Below are 23,609 nucleotides of genomic sequence, written 5' to 3' on the forward strand. Positions count from 1 at the left end.
TCCTTCCCAAGAAAATTAGCCCTTGTCAAAGTGCCTTTATACGAGGCCGAAATATCCTCGATTCTGCCATGGCTGCACATGAACTATTGGATACCTTCAAAAATTCAAAAAAAACCCAGATTTGTCCTGAAACTCGATTTTGAAAAAGCATTTGATCGTGTAAACTGGAAACTTGTTGACCAACTGTTTCATAAGATAGGATTTGGGACACACTGGAAATTTTGGATGAGGAGATGCATTTCGAGTGTATCATATTCTATGTTAGTCAATGGTAAACCTTGTGGGTATTTAAATGCCACAAGAGGTATTCGGCAAAGGGACCCTTTGTCTCCGTTCATCTTTACTCTCATTGCTGAACATCTTGCTTCTATGGTCCGTCTTGCAAAAAATTCTGGGTGGCTGAAATCTATCTCGAATGATCCAACTCAAGATATTTCCCGGCTTCAAAAATCCAATGATACTATTCTCTTTAGGGAAGGTACGTTAACAGAAATTTCTCATATCAAAGCCCTATTAAATTTATTTGAACTCTCCTCTGGTCAAAATCCTCAATTACTAGCTTTAATATTCATCCTACAGTGTTAAATTCCATGGCCCAATACTTGGGATGTAAAATTGCAACGCCTCCATGTTCATATCTGGGATTGGAAGGTCGTCTGGCCACTTGGAGAGGAAGATTCTTATCAAAGGCCGGTAAACTGGTTCTCATTAAGTCCTGTATGCATGGAATTCCTTCCTATTTCCTTTCCCTTTATCGATGTTCTGCCTCTGTTTGGAAAAGAATTGAACAGCTCAAAAGAAAATTCCTATGGGTTAGACCGAATGGAGAAAGAATATACTCTCTGGTGAAATGGGCTGAGGTATGTAAATCAAAATCTCTTGGTGGGCTTGGGATCTAGGATACTTTCATTACAAATTCAGCACTGTTACTTAAATGGATCTGGAAGTTTAACTTATTTCCTTAATTAATTTGGAGAAAAATGATTACAGCAAAAGCAAATAAATTGTTGGGTTGGTGGATTGAGGGTGGGCGATGTAATAGGTTGTCTCCAGTATGGAAAAAAATTGTAAAATTACTACCTGCTTTCAAATCTGCTGTAAAATGTAACTTCGGCACGGGTTTTGTGACAAGATTCTGGAGTGACTGGTGGACTGGTGCACATAGCTTCAACAACAGCCACAACTTGATTTCAAATCTGGCAAGAAATATTGATGCTTCTATTTCTGACCTACGAATTGATTCAGGAGGGTGGAACCTAAATCTCTGAAGATCACTCTCTGACTTTGAAGCCTTGGTGGTTTCTGACCTCATTACCATGCTCTCTTCGGTAAGTCTAAAAAATTCGGCAGATACTCTCATCTGGATGCCTAGCTCGGAAGGTAATTTTTCAACTTCCACTGCTTAAGGCTTCCTAAGCTCTACTAATAATCCACAAATCAACCATCCATCTGCCATTGCATGGACTTTGCATGCTCCCCCTCGTGCTAAATTTTTTATTGGGACTGCATGTTGGAACAAAGTTCTTACTTTAGACATCCTAATTCGAAGAGGTGCCCATGTCCCAGACCCTCTTTGCCCCTTTTGCCAATCTTCTACGGAGACGATCACCCACATCCTTCTACATTGCGAATATGCCTTTTTTGTGTGGACCAGCCTTTTAAACAAAATTGGTCTCCAATTTTGTTCCTCTCATAATCTCCCTTCAACCATTCTCTCAATTACAAATACTAGCCTTCCAAAACTGGGAAAATTACTAATATTTTGTTGTGTAGGACATATGGGCATTATGGAAAGAAAGGAATAACAGAAAATTCAACCTAAAGTTTATTTCTAGAGAAACATTGGTTAAAAAATTATTGGTCAAGTTACTTCGTTGATTTTATTGCGTAAAGAATTTTGTGATCTTCGAGGGTCAAACTTCTGTGAAAACTGGTGAATAGTAGCTAGAATGTCCTATCCTGCAAGGCCCCCTCGTATGGCGATTTCGTCCCTTCCCCCTATTGGCCATTTTAAATTGAACTTTGATGGTAGCGCATATGGATGTCCGGGCCCTGCGGGCTTTGGTGGCATTGTACATGATGAAAATGGAGTTCTTCTCTTTTCTTATGTCGGGCCCATTGGAATTTCGGATTCTACAACTGTTGAATTAACTGGATTATTAAACGGACTTCGAATTTTCAAAAGTCGTGCTTCTGGGCCTCTCTGTATTGAAGGTAACTCAAAAGTTGTTATCAATTGGCGCGCAAATAATGAACATCCTCTGTGGCAGCATTGGGATATGTTTTACGATATATGTAATTTAATTTCTACTTCGATACTCTTGTTGTGGAGGAAAGCCTTTCTAGATAGGTATTGTATTTTCCCTCTTCTCAGTAATATATTCACACATTTTCCTCAAAAAAAAAAAAAAATCTACTTTAAAACAGCTTACACAACTTATTTCAAAAAAAAAAAAAAAAAAAAACAGTAACCCGTTGGTTGTATTGGCTGGAGGGTGTCGAGGGGAGCCACTCTGAGACCCCGGTGATGCCTGAGGTGGTGTGGGGTGTGAGAGCAAGAGCCGTGCTAAGGTAGGACATTCTGAGAGTGTAAAGGAGGTAAAGTGCATCAATCAGCCAGTGGAGAATACTAGAATTAACGACGTCAGGAGATGTTTGGATGAGAATGGAGCGAGTCAAAATTCTGCACCTGTCATGGAGAAGGTTTGGTGGGATTTGGATGGTTTAGGAGGTTTCTGTGGGACTGAGGTGTGGTATAGGGGCAATTCACGAAGTTTCAGAAGGGGGGGGGGGGGGGGGGGGGGGGGGGGGAGATGTTGTTGAACAGAAAGGGTTGTCGGCGGGTGGTTTGGTGTTGTCAAGTCTCGGGGAGGAGTGGTGGGAATCTTTCTCTGACATCGCGGCGGAGGATTGGCGCTTCTGCTGGATCAAGCGTCGAGGAGAAGCACTGGAAAGCTACAACTAGCTTTTTCCAGCTAAAACCCGAGTCTGTGGCCTTGGGGATGAACAATCTGGCCAAAATGGAAGTTCCTCTTCTATGGGTGACCCGATCTTTCTGTTTCCATGGTCGTTCTCTGGAATTGAAGTCTGAAGTTGTGGATTGCTTATGCTATAACACAGATGAAGGAGAGTTTTGATTCGTCAGCTAAAGAGATGCGAATCACCAAACCAGTTCTTAAGACGACTCTCTCAATGGTAACTCTGTATTTTTCATGGTTGAAGCAGAAGTGGTTGTTTCGCTTCTTCTATCGTGATACCGTCATCCAACAGGCTTTGTGGTCCTTCATCGGAGCCTCTATAGGCTCGTCGGAGGGGTGGTTGGATGAGTCTGATTTTAAAATGTTAAAAAGGCATTCTTACTTTGAGTTGCTACAAAAGTCAAGTATCACCAAGTTACTTCCTCCGATAAAATATTGTATATTTTTCTAATCTAATCATAATTTCTCCAAACTGGTTAACAATTGTGTTATCATGGACCTATCTCAAGAAGTAATTTTTTATTTCTTTTATAAAGATGTATTATATTAACAAGCGAAAATTTACAAAGGAAGAAGGAGCAAATCCCTAACAACAAGATGTTGGAGGGAAGCTCTCTGCTTGGCAAGCACATCTGCTGCCAAATTTGCAGATCTCGGAATGTGAGACCAAATACAAGAAAATAATGAGGTAATCTCTAAAATCTCCTGAAAGATTTCCCAATGCCTCCATGGCGGAAGGGAAGCACACCGGCACCAACCAATGACTACCTTGGAGTACCCTTCAATGTGGATTGGACCATTGAATTTATCTCTGAACACCCGGAGCCTATTGAGAAGGCCATATAGCTCTACAAACGTTGAATCGGAGATGTCTAATGGACCCGTATAAGAAATACACTGATTGCCAGATGGATCCGAAATCACACCTCCAAAACCTGCGATCCCCGGATTGCCAAGAGAAGAGCCGTCAAAATTCAATTTTAGGTACCCAAACTCCGGGGGATCTCAAGAAGTAAAATGACAAGCGCAGTGGTGGCAAAAAAAATAAAAAATAAAAACAAGTAAGAAACTTGCCAATTTTGTACTTCTACCAGCAATACTGCACAAAGCTGTAAAGATTGATGAAATGACAAAAGAGAGTGCCCCACTGAAGACAGAAACGCATGACCGCAAAGTACCGAGAAGCTCAGAAGTGCGAGAATACCACAGCGATGACTAGATTATCGTAACCGCATCACCGACAATGACCACGCCGGTCGACAAGGAACAATACCAATACGGAACAACGATCATGGACAGAGACAGGGCACTAGCAATCGGGTATCTCGTAATCAGAACAATGAAAGAATTGATGGTGATGACCCACCGTAGACCGAAAGACACAAACAGCAGCAACCAACACCAGGCGACGACTCTGACGGAGAAGACCGACAAAGACGTGAGGGACTTTGCTCTGAAATTTTGAATAAACGTCGCAATGCAAATAGCAAGAGTAGGACACTTCGGAATGGCATTCTGCATGACAATCTGAGGACCACTGTGCTTGAAAACGATGCGAGATAATGGATTACCATGACCATATTGCAATAGAACCCGCCCGGGCCCACCACCCATGAATCCTGAGAACTTCTGCGTCTCCTAAGGCCGCACCATCCTCACAATCACCAAGAAAGATTTGAGAGTGAATTTGTTTATTCACCAATTTATGGCAACTACTTCAATGCACCCAATCAAGTACCATAAGGACAATGAAACTCTGAACAACAACATTCCCTTCTCTTCAAACAACCATCCCTACTCATAACTCCGAATCCGTAAACACTCCCCTTCTCATCTCGCCCCCTTCCCCTCCACCCCACCCCACCCCACCCCAACCCCCAAAGAACCACCACCACTGAGACAAATCCAAAACCAAATACCCCCGAAAATCCCGACCACTCCACTATCATCCTTCCACCCCATCTGCTTCGCAACAATTTGGAGAAACTTGCTTTTGCTATCATCGCCAATACAGGAACCTCCTACTGAAACGGTGCAAGCATGTCAATTTGGTTCGCCCAGAAGCTTGGAATCAATCTCTCAAGTAAATTCTTTACCTAGTCTAATGGGTAGCACCTACCTATCCTATCCAAGTTAGACCGTTTCTTCGCCACTACGGATTGGTTGAGATTCCACGAGGATGCTTGTGGGATGGTGCTTGATCGTACTGGCTTGGATCAATGGCCAATCCAGGTCGATACCAATTTTGGCAAATGGGGGACCCACACCTTTCAGATTTGAAAATGGTTGGTTGACTGACAAAGATTCTGATGACAGTGTTAATACCTGGTGGTCTGAATTGAATGGCACGAACTATGATAGTAGAATTTTCCCTCGCAAGCTGAAACTTTTAAAGAGTAACTTTAAATCTTAGTCCTCAGATTGCCACCTCTCAACCAATGCTGAGAAGGTATCCCTCCAATCTCAATTTGCTGACCTCAATTCTCGTGAAGAGCAAAGGTGCCTCACTTCCACTGAATTCTCTAGTCATATTCTCCTTCAAAACAAATTTCAATCTCTTGTTTATGGGGAGCGGTTGCAATGAAAGCAATGAGCCAGATACAAATGGTTTGCCAAAGAAAATGCCAATACCAAATTCTTCCATGCAGTTGCCTCAGCAAGGAGGATTAACCAAGTTACTTCATTAATCATAAATGTTGAATTTATGGAAAAGTAAAATACTTCATTAACATCAATAACTTGTTGTAATCAGAGTACATGAACCTCTAATTATAATAGAGGAAGGTAGTAGAGACCAATTATAATAATACTACCCTTGTCCCAACTACACCCAAACTCTAACACTTAAAGATAAGTCCTAACATAATTAAATAACTCAATATAGATAAAAGACAAACATAACTCAAACTAAAATTCTTCTTTGACGTGACCATAAGATAAAATACTTTTGTGAGTCCTTGATCTTCCAACTGATGTGATAAGGATACCAGCTCATGGTAATCATTGTGGGACCTACTTTTTATGGGTTTGGGCCCATCTTGTGGGCCTTCGTTGGCGTGTAGGCTTGAGCTTATCTTCCAACACTCCCCCTCAAGTTGGGGGTGAGAGAACAACATGAACTCCCAGCTTGCTGCAAATGATGAATAAAATGGCACATCTTCTGATATGCTTTCATCTTCCAACATTCTCCCTCACGCTGTTACGTCCTTCCACCTGTGGGCATAATATAAGTGAGAGTAAAAATCACTACTAGCCGGTAAGTCATTGCTTCATACTCCAGTCCTAATGTTGGATGTAGGGCACACTCCGTCTTCTATCGGTAGTGTGTCTATCAGCATTGTTCTGAAGTGCCCACCACCGTGTCCCTTCACAGGACAACGACTCTCAAATGGTAGGAGTCATAAAAGCCATTACAGGGGGGGATAACATAGATGTAATAATAAGTTCCTCCGTCATGGTTTCCCAACCGTGATATTTTTGACAGGGCCTATCATGGTTTCCCAACCGTGATATTTTTTTACAGGGTATCCTCCGTCATGGTTTCCCAACCATGATTTTTTTTTTTTTTACAAGGCCCATCATGGTTTCCAATCCGTGATATTTTTTGATAGGATATCCTCTGTCATAGTTTCCCAAACCATGATATTTTTTTACGGGGTAAAATAAATGATGATATGAGGCCACCTCTTCTTCAATAATAATGTCCCCAAAGAGACATAATAGTAGCAGCTGTTATAACATGACCATATTCCAACACATATAACAATAACCAAATAATAAACTTTGTAAAATAACCCATGAAATAATCCGATATAAAAATTTCTTCTTAGATGCACAAGTTTCATCTTTTGTGCTTCCCCTTTCTTGAATATCTTAGTCACATAAACTTATTCACAACATATGAAATAAAATACTTCTTTCTTGTACTTCTTCTACTTCTCTCCCTCAAGCTGGGAGGAAATGGCAGTGATCCCAGCTTGAACCAAATAACATAGAAGTAACAATAGGCCCAAATAACGGAGATGTATAAATAAGTCATCAAACCAGGGAGAAGTGAGATATTTTCCTGATATATCAACTCAAAAAGTGACACAAAACAATCGGCTTAAATTCGGAATTTCAATGTAACAGAATACCAGCATGACCTTTGATTCTTCCAATGCGAATATTTCTTTAAATATAGATCAGATTAACATGAAATTTTCTCATTATGAAAGTAGACTTAAATACCTTTCATCCAAGTATAACTTCTCTTCATAAAATATAATTATCAAAAGATAAATAATCTGATATATTTCTGTCTTTGTCATCTGGATGAACTAAGTATTGTTTCTCTTTTTTTTCCAGAATGACCATCGACTTTTCCAAGAACAATATCTCCTTATAAAAAAATTATACCGAGGATTGGTTGAATAGGTAAGCAAATAGACTTACGTATCTGTTTTTTGATATATAATTCTCCATATAAAATCTCTTTCTTGATAGCATAAAATACCTCAAAAGTTGATGCTTTCTACTACCGCTCGAACCTCTTTTTCAATTTGACCTTTGCTGCTTCAAATATCGATTTCTCTTTGTAGATAACACAGATAAAAAATTGGTTGAATAGGTAAACGAATAGACTTACAGATATTTCTTTTGATATATATTTCTCCATATCAAGTCTAGTTCTTGATAGCAAAAAATACCTCGGAATCTGAAGATTGTTGCTGCTACATGAACCTTTTTGCAAAATGACCTTCGCTCATTCAAATATCGACATCTCTCTGTAGATAACTCCGATTGGAACAAATCGTTTTTTCTTTGGAAAGTAGACTCAAATATATTTCCGTCAATATATATTTTTAAATATTAAAAACTCCGTATAGAGGTAAAAAACGCAAAGAAAACTACAGGTATAGGGACTGAAAAAAATGACTACGAACCTAGACTTAGGTTTTAGGGTTTAGAGAAAATGATCACATTACCTCCGTGAGTTGACCAAGTTAACTCACAGAACCTGCTCTGATACAACGTTGAATTTATGGAAAAGTAAAATACTTCATTGACATCAATAACTTGTTGTAATCGGAGTACATGCACTTCTATTTATAATAGAGGAAGGTAGTAGAGACCAATTACAATAATATTACCCTTGTCCCAACTACACCCAAACTCTAACATTTAAAGATAAGTCCTAACATAATTAAATAACTCAATATAGATAAAAGACAAACATAACTAAAACTAAAACTCTTCTTTGGCGTAACCATAAGATAAGATACTTTTGTGAGTCCTTCTTGATCTTCCAACTGATGTGATAAGGATGCCAGCTCATGGTAATCATTGTGGGTTCTACTTCTTATGGGCTTGGGCCCATCTTGTGGGTCTTCCTTGGTCGTGTGGCCCATCTTATAATAATCTTAGATATATGGGGTCTTCGTTGGTTGTGTGGGCTTGAGCTTATCTTCCAACAATAAACAATTAAGTAATCTCGAATATGGCCTCTATTACTAATATTCTCTACATAGAAGAATTTCATGCAGACCAAGGCTTCTTGATCTTCATTTCTCTTTGATCTCCCCCAGTGATCAAGCCCAGGTCCTGATGGGTACAATGGTAAATTTTACGAGCGATGCTAGCCTATTTTGGAGGACATCATCTCCATGGTCCGCAATTTCTTTGTTTAAGGCATCTCCTTCAAGAGTGTTGGGGCATCTCTCATTGCTCTAATTCCAAAAAAGGCTAATGTGGTGCTCCCAATGACTTCAGACCAATCAGTCTTGTGTCAAGCTCTTACAAAATTATTGCCTGTATTCTTGCTCACAGATTCAAGACAATCCTCCCCATGGTCACTTACCAAGGGCAAAATGCCTTCGTTAGAGGGAAAGATGTTTTGTACTCAGCCATGGCCACTCATGAGATTCTCGACCATCTCACAAAATCCGGTCTTCCTCGGGTATGTCCTCAAGCTTGACGAAGGCTTTTAATCAGGTTAACCGATCTCTTCTTGACAGTATCAAGTGCGTTTGGGATTTGGGCAATGGTGAAGATTCTAGATCCATAGTTGTATCTCTTCAGCCTCGTATTCCCTCCTGCTCAATGGCATAGTTTGTGGGTATTTTAAGCGCTCTAGAGGCCTTAGGTAAGGCGACTCCTTTTCCTCCTTTTCGATCTCATCGTTGAATACTTATCTTCCATGATCTACTCAGCCAAAAGAATGGGATGGGTTAAGGTTGCCAACCAAGAGGAGTTTGACATCCTCTTGCTGCAATATGCAGATGACACTATTTGCTTTGGTGTTGGTACTCTCGACCAAGTCAAAAGGCTTAAAGGCTCTCCTTGGACTCTTTGAGGTCACCTTTGGACAGAAGATCAATTCGAGAAAAACCACTACTTTGGGGCTTCACATGAGTCCAGATCTGCTTCAGAGCGTGGCCAATGCTCTTGGGTGCACTGTCATGATCCTTCCCTCTATTTACGTCAGGCTCTCTCTAATGAACAACAAGCCAAGGATGGTCGATTGCTTTCAAAGGCAGGGAGACATACGCTCCTTAATTCTTGCATCGTCAGGATCCCAAACTATTTCCTCTCCTTCTTGCCTTGCCCCGTATCGACTTTGATCAAAAGACACTTCTAATGGAGGGGTGCTAGCAGTGGTTTCAATTATAATCTGGTGAGTTGGAATGATGTTTGCATGCCCAAGTGCCTTGGGATCTCGGGATCTGGCGCACCAAAGAGATGGGACATGCTTTTCTGCTTAAGTGGTTTTGGAAGCTTAACTCCACTTCTGAGACCATATGGAAGCATATGGTGATTGCTAAACTTCAAAAAACCGGGGTGAGATGGATTATTGAGGGCAAACATCACCACCTATCTCCAATTTGGAGATCAATGTTTCACCTTTTCCAAATCTTCTGCTCTACAATCAGTTTTTTTGTGAGTGATGGATCTAACCTGAATTTTTGGACTGATTGGTAGAATGGGGATGGACCCATGTCAATTCTTGTCAGCCCTTTATGCAGCTCACGACTTGCCAAGACTTGACTATCACCAAGGCGTGGCAACTCCACCCCTTCTTTGCCCCCTTTGCAACCTGGAAGAGGAAACTGTGAGTCACTTTCTCCTCCAATGCTCATTTGCCTAGCAAGTCTAGGCCTCTCTCCTTAACAGATTGGGTAATCATTTTTGTCTCCCCCAAGACCTTGGCAGATGAGTCGCTTCTCCTGGGGTCCCCATCCCAAAATTGGATAAGCTTCTCCTTTCGACTTGTATTTCCCACATCCCCTGGTGTCATTGGAGAGAAAGAAATAACTGAAGATTCAATGGCATGTATAGCACTATTGACGAAGTTATTTGCTACGGCCTCATTTTTGTTTGGCTTCACACAACGAAGGAATTTGACTGCCTAAAAAGAATATCCCTCTTCGCACCAACCACTACAATTGTCCAAATGTCAACTCCCACCTCGCCTCCAACGGTTGCAAGTTGACAGCCTCTCCCGCGTGGATCTCTTAAACTGAACTTCGACGAGAGTGATATTGGCAATCTTGGAACTGCGGGTTGTGGTGGCATATTGCGTGATGCAGATGGCATCCCCCTCGTCACATATTATGGACCTTTGGGCATTGTTGATTCTTTTTTTTTTTTTTTTTTGAATGAAGGTATATAAGCTATTAAAAAAGGGGGGAAAAGATTACGATACCTAGCTAAACAGAGTTTTCCTCCACAACAAAGGGCATTGTTGATTCTACTACTGTTGAACTTTCAGGTCTCCTTCATGGTCTTCACATCTTCCCTAATAGGTTTTGCAAGTCCCCCTCATCATTGAAGGAGACTCCAAACTAGTGATTGGCTGGTGCTCTTCGCCCTCAATCCTCCATGGCGACATTGGGATGTTTTTTTAGATATTTTGTACCTTGTCTCCTCTATTGGATATATTTGGTCTCATATTCCCTGACCAGCAAACTCTATTGCTGGCTCTTGTGCTAAATTAGGAACCTCCCTATTTTTTCACCTGCAAGCAGCTCCAGCAATAGAAGCTCATCCTTGTCCGCAGCAACCAGGCGAGCCACCGGAGACCAAGACAACCAGAACCCCCCAACGACAAGCTTCAAACCAAATCGACTACTAATCCAAGTAGCGACTGGATTATCGTATCTCGATGGTGGTAACCCCAACACTTTTCGCGTTTCTCCTACGGAAATAATATGGCGATTGTTGAAAGAGTTAATCCCACCTTCGAACCGGTCATTTGCATCACCACTACCAACTGCCCCAAAGTCTCTTTCATTTGCATTCCATTTGTAACCATTACATCCTTTTGTTAGCAATTTTCCCGTGTCACCACCGTGAAGGACAACGGTCCGCATTCATGTGAGTTGTGGTCCGGTTGCTTCGCCTTCTTCTTCTCGGTGGCCACCTTCCGAGGACAATGTGAATGCCGGATTACCCAATGCCTGGGAAGCCTCGTCCTAGCTCGTATTTACATACCAAATAGAACGCGCAATGGTTTCGGGTGGCAAGCTTTGTATGAGACCTTGCGTGGTTTATCACATGCCCCAACTCCGGCGAGCAAGAAGCAACCTCATTTTCACCCACTCCCAACCTTCCACCCACTTTCTTCTGACCTCCAACACCCCTAGAAACATGTCCTGCCCCCAAAACAAACTCCCACCCCACCCCCCTCAACCCCCATGGCCGTCCCAAAATGTCTGAAACCAACGGCTCCACCCTTTGCCACCATACAACCAGAAATAATTACATCTACCGAATTAATCCCCCTCCCCTCCAACCTCCTTCGCGATGAACAATCTATCCTTGATCGTCATCAACACTATCCCTGGAGTCCAAAAACTCGTTGTCCTCCAATGGCTAACCCCACAACTCCACCTCCAATACATTCCCAAAATTTCATACCTCGATCCCCAAAGCTGGCTAATTCATTTCTATGTGCACCCTTATAAGGCAGCAGTCCTCACTCTCCCACCATGCCCCCTCTCAGACATCATCAGCATATCCAAATGGCTCCCCTCAGCCCCTCGAGTCAATTCGGCCAATGGGTCTCCATTCTTGGCCTGGGGGTGGACCTCCGGCAGTCATCAGTCAAACATCATAGCATGCTTCGACTCTATCATCGCCATGGATGCTGCCACAGAGCACTGGCACTGGCCCGATGAAGCTCACCTCCTCATTAACCCCCTTCACATTTTGCAATGGCCAACACTTCTTATGCATCGTCGTTGATAATATCAAGCTTACCTTCAATGGCATGGCTAACTCCCAGCGATGAGTCAACTCGTTGCCCCAGGTATGTAACTCACTGAGGCCAACCCCCCACCCCCATGCAAACCTGACACTGACAGTCACATTGCCCCAGCTAACCCCCGGATAGAGGTGTTCCTTTGCCAACCTTTCCCACCCTTGCCTTCATGCGTGACATCTGGCCCTCCAAGGACCCCAGTTGACTTACTGTCAATGACATTGCCACTGTGGGAGGAATCCTCCTCATTTGGGACACTAGAACTATTGTGGTCCTTGATAGCTATCTAGGTTGCTTCTCCCTCGGCATCAAATTGTGTGACAAGTGTTATGGCAATATTTGGAGCTTGGTGGGGGTGTGCGAACCCACACAGCATAGCGAGAGACATCTTCTGGGATGACCTCCTATCTATCTGTCAGCGTTGGCCTCTCCCCCTACTACTTGTCGGTGATTTTAATGTGACGCAATTCTGCCATGAGATATCTCCTCCAGCCCAAAGAATTACAACTTCCATGAGGCACTTAGTTGATTTCATTGGTTGTTGGGACCTGGAGTAAATTACCCTATCCAGTAAAGCCTTCACTTGGTCAAATGGCCGTCAGCCCCTCATCCTATCAAAACTTGACAATTCCTCACCAATGAGGACTGGTTGTGGCTTTACAACAATACAACGGGCAAAGTTCTCGGGCTTGCGGTTTTGGGCCATTGGTCGATAATGATTGATACTCACTTCGGCAGTTGGGGACCCCCTCCCTTCAGATTTGACAACACTTGGCTCAATGATACTACTTGTGACCCTTCCTTTCAATGCTTCTGGAAGAAGATCATGGTTGTCGACCCTAGGGGATGGTCCCTCCTAGTTAAACTCCAGCTTCTCATGCCCCTCTTGCGAGGCTGGCCATTGGGGCGTCGTTCTCCTCTTTTGGCTGAGAAGACCTCTATTTTATCCCAAATGACTACCCTTGATGCCGAAGAAGATACCAGATGTCTATCTCCCTCTGAAACTGCACAGCGTTATGCTCTTCAAGACCAATTGCAATCCTTTGCTTATAATAAGCTAGTTCATTGGAAGTCAAATGCCTCTCAGAGGGTGATGCAAACACAAAGTTCTTCCACGCCGTTGCAACTGCTAGGCGAAGAGCCAACCGAATGACCTCACTATGCATCAATAGCAAAGTTACTTCAAAATAGTCTCTTGTTACTAACACTTTGGAGAGTTTTTTTGCAGTCTCTACACTGAAAGCCATCTGCTCCGCCCTTTCTTCCAGTGTGTCTACCTCTCTTCAATTCCAGCTGCTGGTCTTATTGAGCTACCTTTCTCCTCCCAAAAAATTGAGAAAGCTGCCTTGCCCCGGGCCCAGACGGATGCAATGGAGAATTTTATCGCTGCTGCAATCTACTATCTGCGCGGATTTTTCTGATATGGTCCACCATCGAGGCACCTCTTTCAAAAGCATAGGGGCTTCATTCATTGCCTAGTTCCCAAAAGAGTTGTGGTGGAACAACTTGCAGACTTCCGGCCCATAAGTCTCACTACCAACACTTACAAGGTTCTAGCTCATCTTCTAGCCAACCGTCGTCGGTCGGTCCTGCCTATTGCCATACACCAGAGTCAAAGCGCTTTCATCAAAGGAAGAAATATTTTGGATTCTGCAATGGCTAGCCACGAGCTTCTCTTCGATCGGGTTAATTGGCATTTGCTGGACTCTCTATTGGGCAAAATGGATTTCAGGGAAAAATGGCGATCCTGGATTCGAAGTTGCACCTCCTTTGCCAATTATTCTATTCTCCACAATGGGACTATGTGTGGCTACTTCAAGGGAGCCTGTGGCATCCGACAAGGCGACCCTTTATCCCCCTTGCTCTTCAACTTGGTGACTGAATATCTTTCCTCTTTAATCTACTCGGCCAAAGAGATTGGATGGCTTCTTCCCACTGTTGAGAATGCTACTTTTGACATCCCGATTCTTCAATTCACCGATGACACCATATGTTTTGGCATGGGCACTATGGACCAGATCCAGAAACTATGGGTCATTCTTGGCCTCTTCGAGCTGGCATCGGGACAAACTATAAACTAGAGGAAAACCACTTTGCTTGAATATTATATTGATAATACAATTCTCCAAGACATGACTGAGTTCCTGGGTTGCTCTTTGGGCAGCACTCCATCCACATACATGGGTCTTCCTTTATTTGATACTCGTCCCAATGCACCTTATGGTCCCCTCTCATTGAGAAGTTCGAGAAGAGATTGGACGAACACGTGGCGTGGTAAGCTCTTATCCACTACGCCTTACTTTACTGAAATCCTACTTGGCTGGCCTGCCCAACTACCTTTTATCCTTCATGTGTTGTCCGGCCTCTATTTGCTCTAAGATCAATGCCATCAGACATCGCTTTCTCTGTAGAGGTTCGAAGAAAACTTTCAGATATCATCTCGTCAGTTAGAGTGAGGTTTGTCTCCCTCGGCTTCGTGGTAATTTGAGTATTCAGCCAATAAAAGACATGAATTGCGCCCTCCTCCTCAAATGGATTTGGAATTTCAATACAAAGCACTACAGCTTGTGGAAGAACATGGTAGGTTTTATGCTTCAGCACACTGGCCATTGGTTGAGAGAGGGAGGCGATCCCCGCCGTCTATCCCCGATATGGAAATCTATATACACATTGTTGGTTGAGAGAGGGATGCGATCCCCGCCGTCGATCCCCGATATGGGAATCTATATACACGTTGCTCCCTACTCAAGGGCGCGACGTCCTTCTATACAGGGAATGGGAGGACTCTTCTTTTCTAGAATGATGAGTGGTACGGTCCCCGCCCTCTCTTTGAGGAGTATTTTGGACTCTAGGATTTCCTCATGGTTGTCCTGCTTGGTGGCTGATGCATGAAGCAATCAGTCTTGGAATCTTCACATCCATCGAGATTTGAATGACGAAGAAGCCGATGCCTTTTCCTCACTCTTATCCAGCCTCAATAGCATTATCTTGCGTGATCAGATTCATGATAAGTTGATTTGGAAGCCTAATGTTAATGGTATATTCTCAGTTACCTCCGCTTATTGCCACATTAGTAAAGGGTATCCCAATGCTCCAGAGCACAAAGCCTATGCAGCATGGAAACTCTCGGCCCCGAACAAAATTAAGTTCTTCTTATGGACTGCCATTCGGGAGCAAATCCTCACTGTTGATAACCTTCACAAGCGCAGATTCACCACTCCCGATAGTACTTGCCCTCTCTGAGGTGCTTGCGAGGAGTGAGTTCAGTATGTTCTCCTCCATTGCAACTACTCTTGGGGTATTAGATGGTCATATTTCAGAAAATCAGCATCCAAGTGGGCCTCCACCGGAACCTCTTTGGCACAATTCAGATGGTATCTAGGACTTGTTTGCCTAGAATTGGCAAATTGCTTCTCTCCGCTTGCCTCGCTCATGTTCTTTAGGGGGGGTCAGTCAACAAAACGGAAATTTGAAGTACATCTTCATCTCCAACATGAACTTCATGTTAGTCATCTACATGAACTTCATATTCCCACTTGGTGTTAGTGTTGACGACTTCATGTACACTGGAAAATAGTTTCCAATGTTAGTGCCCCAACATGAGTAAAGCATAAAAAACAAGAGAATCCCTAAACCCTTATAATACACTTAATTATAACATAATCCTTAAACCCCAAATTAGGTAAAACAACCATTATTACTACACGAATAAGTTATTTAATGTATAATTAAAATATATTAATATATTTATTAATTAAATTAGATATTTTATTGTGCATTAATATGGTAATTACGTGAGCCAATGAAATACGCACATGATTAATTACAAGTAATAAATAAATAATGTTATAAATAACAAAAACGAAAGTAATACGTTTAGTTATTAATTTATTAATAACATATGATATACTTTAACCTAAAAATGAAAGATTTAAGATGAAAAATTGATCTAATCATAACTTTAACATTTGTACGTAATATTAATTAATAATAAATTTCCTTTTAAGTTGTATATTAAATTTGAAACCATTCATTTTAATAAATAAAAAATGGGTTAATTAAACCAAAATAATTGATCAAATGCTTGATTTAACAATATCATAATTACCACTATTAAATCACTAATATAATACAATAATTAAAAATATATATAATGAGTAAATAAAGAATTATTTTATTAAAAACATAATATAGCTTTTTTACGTAGTATTAGTTAATAATATATTTCCAAAAAATTGAAAATAATTAATTGATCAAATGCATAATGTAACTTTATTTTATTTACTAGACTTAAATATCTAGTTTAATATAATAATATAATTTAATAAAAATAATATGTAAATAAATAAATTTGGGGAAAACCAAAGCCGAAGGGTGAAATCAAAGCCGAATGGGGAAATCGATGCCGAATCGAAGTAGAAATTAAGAAATCAAAGCCCAAATGTCAAAATCGAAGAAAATCAAAACCGAAATAGGGGAAACGAATGAAATCGGAAGGTATTTTGGGGGAAAAAAGAATAGCGAGAGGGAGAAGGGAGTGAGAGGCCGAAAGGGAGAAGAGAGGGAGAAGAGAGAGAGAAGAGAGGGAGGCCGAGAGGGATAAGAGAGAGGGAGAAGCAAGCGGGAGGTTTAGAGGGAGAGTAAGTACGAGATGGAGAGAAGGACGCCGAAAGGAGTTCGTAGCGAGAGATGGAGGCCGTAGAGAGGAAGACCGGCGAGGGACGGTGGAGACGAGAGAGGGAGCAGAGAGTTCGGGGTTTAGGGAGATGAGAGAGGGGGTGCAGGAGATAGGGTGAAAAAAAAACGAAATGAGAAGAGAGCGTGAGAGGGTGTGAGGGAGAGAGAGGGGGGAAAAAAATAAAACCGACGAGGGTTCGAACCCCGGCGATCATTTCATGTGGATGAAGGGCAAGTATGAGCGGAAACCACATTCCGTCGCTTACGCCTTGGAGATGATTTTTGAAGTCATGTTAGTCATCTATATGACTTGAAGTCCGGCTCTTCACTAACGACCTCAGGAGATGAACTGAGTAATGCGGCTGAAGTTCATCTCCTAAGTCAAGTTGACTAACCCCCCCTTAGTGTCTTTGGCTGGAGCACAACAATCGTCGTTTCAACCTCAAGTTCAGCAATCTGGAAAGCACCATCTCTTCCACTATGGGTCTTATCTCTAGTTGGTGGCACACCAAAAAGGAATTTCCCCCCCAGGCAAGAATTTCCCTTCGTTGAAACTAGCGTCTTCTGGCTCAAATGTCGGGATCCCAAAAACCACCTACCATGGTTGAATGGATTCCTCCTCCCAGTGATTGCATCAAACTGAATTTCGATGGCAGTGCTTTCAGGTGCTCCAAAATTAGGAGAGTGTCGGGGGTGTTTTCAGAAACCACAGAGGCAACGTCATCCTATCCTATGCTAGACAGGTTGGTAACGAATTCCAAAACAGCTGAGGTGACTACTCTTCATCATGGTGTTACAATTTTCAAGGACCGGCTTCATGGAAAGTTGCTCATTGAAGAGGACACCAGAGAAGTTATTAGTTGGTGCTCGAGCTCTGCTTCACCCCATTGGCATCATTAGCCCACCCTCTCTTCTATCTCAAAGATTGTATTTACCATTCCTTGTACATGGCATCATGTTCCTAGATGGGCCAACTCCTCGACAGATAGATTAGCTAAGCTTGGGACCTCCCTGTAATCTCTCATTGTTTGGGACGGTCCCCCTACTATGTAATTCAGTTCTTTGTAGCTCTGTAATATAATTCAACACTATTTCAAAAAAAAAAAAAAAAAAAGGAGGGCTCTTTTAATGTATTTAATGTTTTCCTTTTGTTTGCAATAAAATCATCACCTTTTCACAAAATATCACACAAAGCTGGAACTTAAAACTCCACAATTTCAACTTATTGACAGCATAGTTTTTGAATTCAGTTCAAGGTGATATTAGTAAAATCATATTTAGGCTGAATACAACATGATTTTTTTATTGTACTCCAAGCAAATGAGACTGACCAATTGAGATAATACAATGGGACTAGTATTTTGGGGTTCTAAAGGGCAATGTAGGTCACTGAGTAATAAGGACATGCAGTCATGTCCTTGGCATAGAATCAGGTAAGAGGGGACAACAAACAAGTGAAATTATAAGGTGAGAGAATTTCAAAGTGAATTGAACGTAAAAACAACCTGAAATAAGTGAAAGCAAGAGATCTCTTGGAGAACTTCTTTATCTGCCTATTTCTACAAAAAAAGTCTTGTAACTTCCAAGAATCCATGAACTAAGAGAAATGTTCTTAAATCACTTACTTTATACATTGAAAGATCGATTTTGGAGTACAATAATAAAAGAAATTGTAAATGTTACAAGAACAATATTTACATGTCAACAATCTATGAGAGCAGGGAGCTACCTGAAATGCTCCCGGGCGTATCTCCTCTCTTTTGAAAGAATACCTTGGCCTTATCTGTAGAACCAAAATAACTTAGTACATCTATTGGTTTGGTCAACTTAATTGGACTTAAGTCTCCTAAAATTTGAAAGTAGACAATACTTTTTCTACTATTTAACTTCATTTCATAGAGATTTTATTGTTTCCATTAAGCTGGCTTTTCAGCATCTCAACGAAAGCAGTTCAAAGCAGAGGAAGAAGAGAAAGAAACAGGTACAAGCAATATAAGAATAATGGATGAAAGACTTTTCAATGACAAAGAGAGAGAGAGAGAGAGAGAGAGAGAGAGAGAGAGAGAGCAAGATAGACAAACAAACAGAGAGATAAAAGAGAGATGAAAAGCGAACTATATCTACTCACACATAAAAATGCAATAAAGCAGCAACAAGCCAAGTATAAGTGGAGTTCGCAATATCCATTAAACTCAATCATTTTATTTTTTACCAACTTTGCTCTAAAATAAAAATTGCTTACTGTGATGCCTTTGCTTTCCAAGCTTTTCATCAAGCAATCAGTGAGCAATTCACCTCCAATTGGAGATGTTGCCACAGCCTGTAATAATAGAGAGAGCCATAGCCAATTAGTTGGATGTTTTTTTCCTCAAAAGCAGAAAAAAGGGTATTACTGCATTAACTTCTCAACAAGAGCTGTTGTTCTCATTCAGGACCACCACAGTATACTGGGAAGGTGTTCCTATTAACTTCATATTTCAGCAACATATTTCATATTTTTTTTCCAATCACTAACTTTACATAAAAAAATTGGACTCTTAACTACTTTTATTTCCTCCTTTGTAATATGCTCTCTTGAGCTTTTGCCTTAATAAAAATCAGCACCATTTCAAAAAAAAAAAAAAACTACTTTTATTTCCTCTTAGTTTCTAATGGTAATCACATTTTTGTGTAGTGTAGGTCAATTACTTCTGTACCAAACAGATGCCTCTACTGTAATTTTCCAATGATATAAACTCAATTATAAGTACTTTTACGCACCAAATAGAAATGCCCAAATAGAAATGCTAAGATATCCGCATTAAGCAGGAGAGTACCTTTTGAATGATATATCCATCATGTACCGCAGCAACTGTAGTAGATCCCCCACCACTGTGCAATGAAAATATTATTTATAAATGCTTGTAGCACATAATAAGCATACTGATGTTTTCATATAAATAAAAAGGCAACCAGAATCTAAATAAAAAATGACAAGTTTACAAGCTGTAGGTACCTTAACAACAAGTTTGAAATGGAAACTGGAAGTTCAGCTTTCAACTCAGTTACATTTTAACTGGGGTGCATTAATTACTAGATGATACCAAACAATTCTAACAAAAGGCGGAAACATGTGGACCATCTTTGTAAAAAGTGGAAACACATTATCTCATTTTTTTTTAAATGTGAAACCCATTATCTCATATGAGGTAGAAAAGAAACTATTATTAAGAGGGGCACAAAAACAACACCTTTGGAAGAGGGGCACAAAAAAACAAAACTTAGCAAGAGGGCACAGCTTCCTGAGAAAAGAATTCTAGTATGAAAGTTCAGCTATCAACTCTGGTCAAATTTTATCCAGGGTCCCTTGATTACTAAAAGGCATCAACCCAAAGTAAAAAAGGAAATAAGAATGACCAAAAAACAGACACTTCAAAGAGGATTTAGTCTGACCTATCAACAACCAAAGAGGTAGCTCGGCCAGAAGCAAAAGATGTGAGGACCTGAGAATGAGGAAACAGTAATTATGCAAAACAACAAAAGAAAATCATGTATTGGAGTTTCATATATGCAGAAAATTACAGACGTCCATATGAAACTTGTGAGTTGGGTCCAAGGCCCATCCCAAAATGACTAGCCAACTTAGGAAGTCTTTTTCCCAACTAATAAACTCAAGATCTTTGTATTCACTAATCCATGTAGGACTATTTTTTAACAAAACTAAAAGTCAATAGAAAACATACAGCATTTTTGGCAAGGAATAAAGCAGGAACTTGATATTTTTCAAACATTAGCTCTGCTGCCCTGTAAAATTTATCATGTGCAAGTTACATTTGACCACAGGTAAAAAAACAACAATATTTAATTTCAAGAAACAAAATTTCAAAAAAAAAAAAAATCAAGAAACAAACTCATATGATAGATAGTGAGCATAAGAAAGAGAGGGGGGGAAATCAGATAGAGGATGATTAAAAAAGTAGCTTGGACATATATATCTCAAAACTGAAGTAATCATCATCTGACTAAAGGAAGAGGAAACGACTTTTCTCTTTGTTGTGGCGTATTAGATGATGGTCCAGCAAGTAGCATCGGATGCTCCTTAGGGTCAATTAACAAACGTTCCCTGACAGAAGATAATTCATCATGTCACTTATAAAGCAATCAAGTTTGGAACAGCTACAAGCAGAAAAACAAATGGCAAGCTCAAAACAAAGAAACCAAAGTCAACTAAGAAGCAATGTAAGACCTGAAAGCATAATCCCATATATTATCAACTATATCCCAGTCCAGAACAATTCCACCCCTTATAGGCGACAGCACCTAAATGAATTGTCAAGGAGAAAACCTGACATTAGAGATGAAAAAAAGAATAGGCAAAGACCTTGCACACACTTAGGCAAGTAGCTCCACCCACTCACCTCCATATGGTCACGACGGTAGCCTAAAGCTTGAGATCCCACATAAAGTTTGTGCTTTGTCTTTGTTTTCTCTGCATCAAATGGTCTATTGCCGCTTTTATCATCTGTTGGAGCTTCTGAATCTCGTTCATTATACACAGCTCCAGTTTGCTCAATTGATCCAATTACCTATGAAGGCAGAAAAATTAGGATCAAACAAGGAGAAATTTTTTATCAAGCCGATTATAACTAAGTAGACCCACTTGGACAGCATAACAAACTTTGCAACAAAAACATCAAACACAATTAGTGGTCATGCAAGTCAATGAAACTCTAACGTTTAAAGCACACTTACAGACGGAAACACGGTCTTTGGAGCATCTTCACCAGCATAGCCAGCTTTGCATGTGTGAGAACCCAAGTCAAGTACTATAGCTGATACTTCATCTGTATGGAACCAAATCCAACTCATGTCATGGTAAAAAAGAAACAATCCACAACGAGACCTTCAGTGAGAAAGTGACATGGATATTTGTATTGCTGAAATTTGTAGTTCAACATTCCAGCGGAAGAAAATAAATAACAGAAAGAAAAGTTAAACGAGGAAAAAAAAAAAAAAAGATGTACATTGCACTCACCACCTCCATACATGTTCCTCAAAACAGAATCGATAAGAGTTCGAGCCAAAATAGTACCGGCCGGACACTTTTCCGGGAGTCTATATGTTCCAATACAAATGAGGGAAGAATATACAAGACAGCAATCGAAACCGACCCCGCCCTGACAAAAAATTAGCACAAATCGATCATCCCAGGAAGAAAAATGAAGAAAAAAGAGTACGGGAAAGACAATCTGAGACCTTACCGGCGGCGCACCCCGTTGGTGATCGGAAAGCGAGGAAGGAGGGAGGAAGCCGGTCGTCCGCAACGGGAAACCACTGACAGCCTGTCAGAACACAGCAGTAACGAGAGAAGCGCGCCTGACAAGCAGCAGACGAATTCGAAACCTAAAACTTAAATCCATCAGCCGGAGGTCCCCAGAAGTCGGGTCGGACCCCGACCCGAAACCCCAGACCCCCTACCCCGGACGCTGGACCCGGAATCTATTACAGATCCTATCCCGAGATCTGACCAGCATCTGGAAGCCGCTCCGAATGAGATTAATCAGCCCACCCAAGCGGAAAATGCCCGACCCAAACCAACCTACTAACATCGAGCCACCAAAAAAACTGTGCGAGCTACCCTCGCTCATCACACAACCCACAATTAGCCATATACAGAAGAAAAGATCGAAGCGATGCTATAGAGAGAACGAATCATAGAGAAAGGACAAGAATGGCCCTCTTAAATACATATTCATGAAGGTAAGTGGAAGAAACAATGTACAAGGACCAATAAAAAGTGCACCTCCCCCCCTCTCAATTCGATATACACTAGAAAGGTACCTTGTGAAACAAGAATCGTTGGATATATATGTGACAATATTATGATGCCAATTATATGTGATAGGAAAGAGAATCTAGATAGAGTTGTCAATCTCCCTACTAGGCTAGGTTTCCTAATGTAGGTTGGACTTCGTGGAAAATTTTAGAGAGACTTGAAGTTGTGACTCGATGATGGCAGAGGAGTGGCTTGAGTGTAATAAAGGGAAGAGAAGACGGAGTGGCTTGAGTGCGATAGAGGGAAGAGAAGAGGAAGTGCCTTACTGATAAAAGATTTAATAGAAACTAAGGAACAAAGAGGAGTGGCTTGAGTGTAATAAAGGGAAGAGAAGACGGAGTGGCTTGAGTGCGATAGAGGGAAAAGAAGAGGAAGTGCCTTACTGATAAAAGATTTAATAGAAACTAAGGAACAAAGAGGACATCATAAAGGTGAAGTGTAGGTGTAGCAGTGGTGGATCCCATTTCTTGGACTTTGGTTTGGGACCAATCTGCTATAAATACAAATTTATCAGTTAGGCATGGAGATAAAGAACTCAAAAGATGGACATTACCTATCAAATGTTTTGGAAGCTCCAGAGTCAATGATCAAAGATGAAGAAAAAGAAGTAGCAGAGACCATACCTGATATAGTGGTAGCAGCAACAGTAGTAGAGGAAGCCTTGGGGGTGGGTACCATCATAGTTTTCAACTTTTGAAGTAATTCAAAGTCATCATCGGATATTGTCTTCTTGCACTTTTGTGACTTAGATTTTTCTTCATTTTTGTCTCCATTAATTGTTGATACTTGATTAGCCATTACCCAATCAAGTTTTCCATTGAGTTTCCAGTTATTAGGGTTTAGGGTTTATGATACATGGCGGATGAAATATCAACATGGGGTGTGGAAGATGGATTTG

At 41.0% G+C, this 23,609-nt stretch overlaps 1 protein-coding gene across 5 annotated transcripts in view; it reads right to left on the reverse strand.

Moving 5' to 3' along the window:
- Nucleotides 1-22,283, reverse strand: part of LOC137947849 (actin-related protein 4-like) — a 52,462-nt gene extending 30,179 nt beyond the window's left edge. Inside the window, exons 1-12 of one of the 5 annotated variants that reach the window (XM_068793659.1) lie at nt 22,137-22,283; nt 21,911-22,052; nt 21,628-21,719; nt 21,294-21,461; nt 21,122-21,195; nt 20,918-20,998; nt 20,619-20,679; nt 20,329-20,378; nt 19,713-19,767; nt 19,139-19,216; nt 18,626-18,679; nt 4,884-5,514 (exon numbers count right to left, since the gene is read on the reverse strand). In XM_068793659.1, coding sequence (XP_068649760.1) covers nt 5,410-5,514; nt 18,626-18,679; nt 19,139-19,216; nt 19,713-19,767; nt 20,329-20,378; nt 20,619-20,679; nt 20,918-20,998; nt 21,122-21,195; nt 21,294-21,461; nt 21,628-21,719; nt 21,911-21,923 — 831 coding nt within the window. In that variant the 5' untranslated portion in view covers nt 21,924-22,052; nt 22,137-22,283 and the 3' untranslated portion in view covers nt 4,884-5,409. Of the gene's footprint in view, nt 1-4,883; nt 5,515-18,625; nt 18,680-19,138; nt 19,217-19,712; nt 19,768-20,328; nt 20,379-20,618; nt 20,680-20,917; nt 20,999-21,121; nt 21,196-21,293; nt 21,462-21,627; nt 21,720-21,910; nt 22,053-22,131 lie in introns of those variants that run through there. The other 4 variants (XM_068793658.1, XM_068793657.1, XM_068793655.1 and 1 more) reach the window with 4 other exon arrangements.
- Nucleotides 22,284-23,609: the final 1,326 nt, after the last annotated feature.

This window comes from Aristolochia californica, unplaced genomic scaffold, assembly GCF_029961685.1.
Source record: "Aristolochia californica isolate CCGP_79_NKW_82.1479 unplaced genomic scaffold, dmAriCali1.0.hap1 SCAF_13, whole genome shotgun sequence".
Taxonomy (NCBI): Eukaryota; Viridiplantae; Streptophyta; class Magnoliopsida; order Piperales; family Aristolochiaceae; genus Aristolochia; species Aristolochia californica.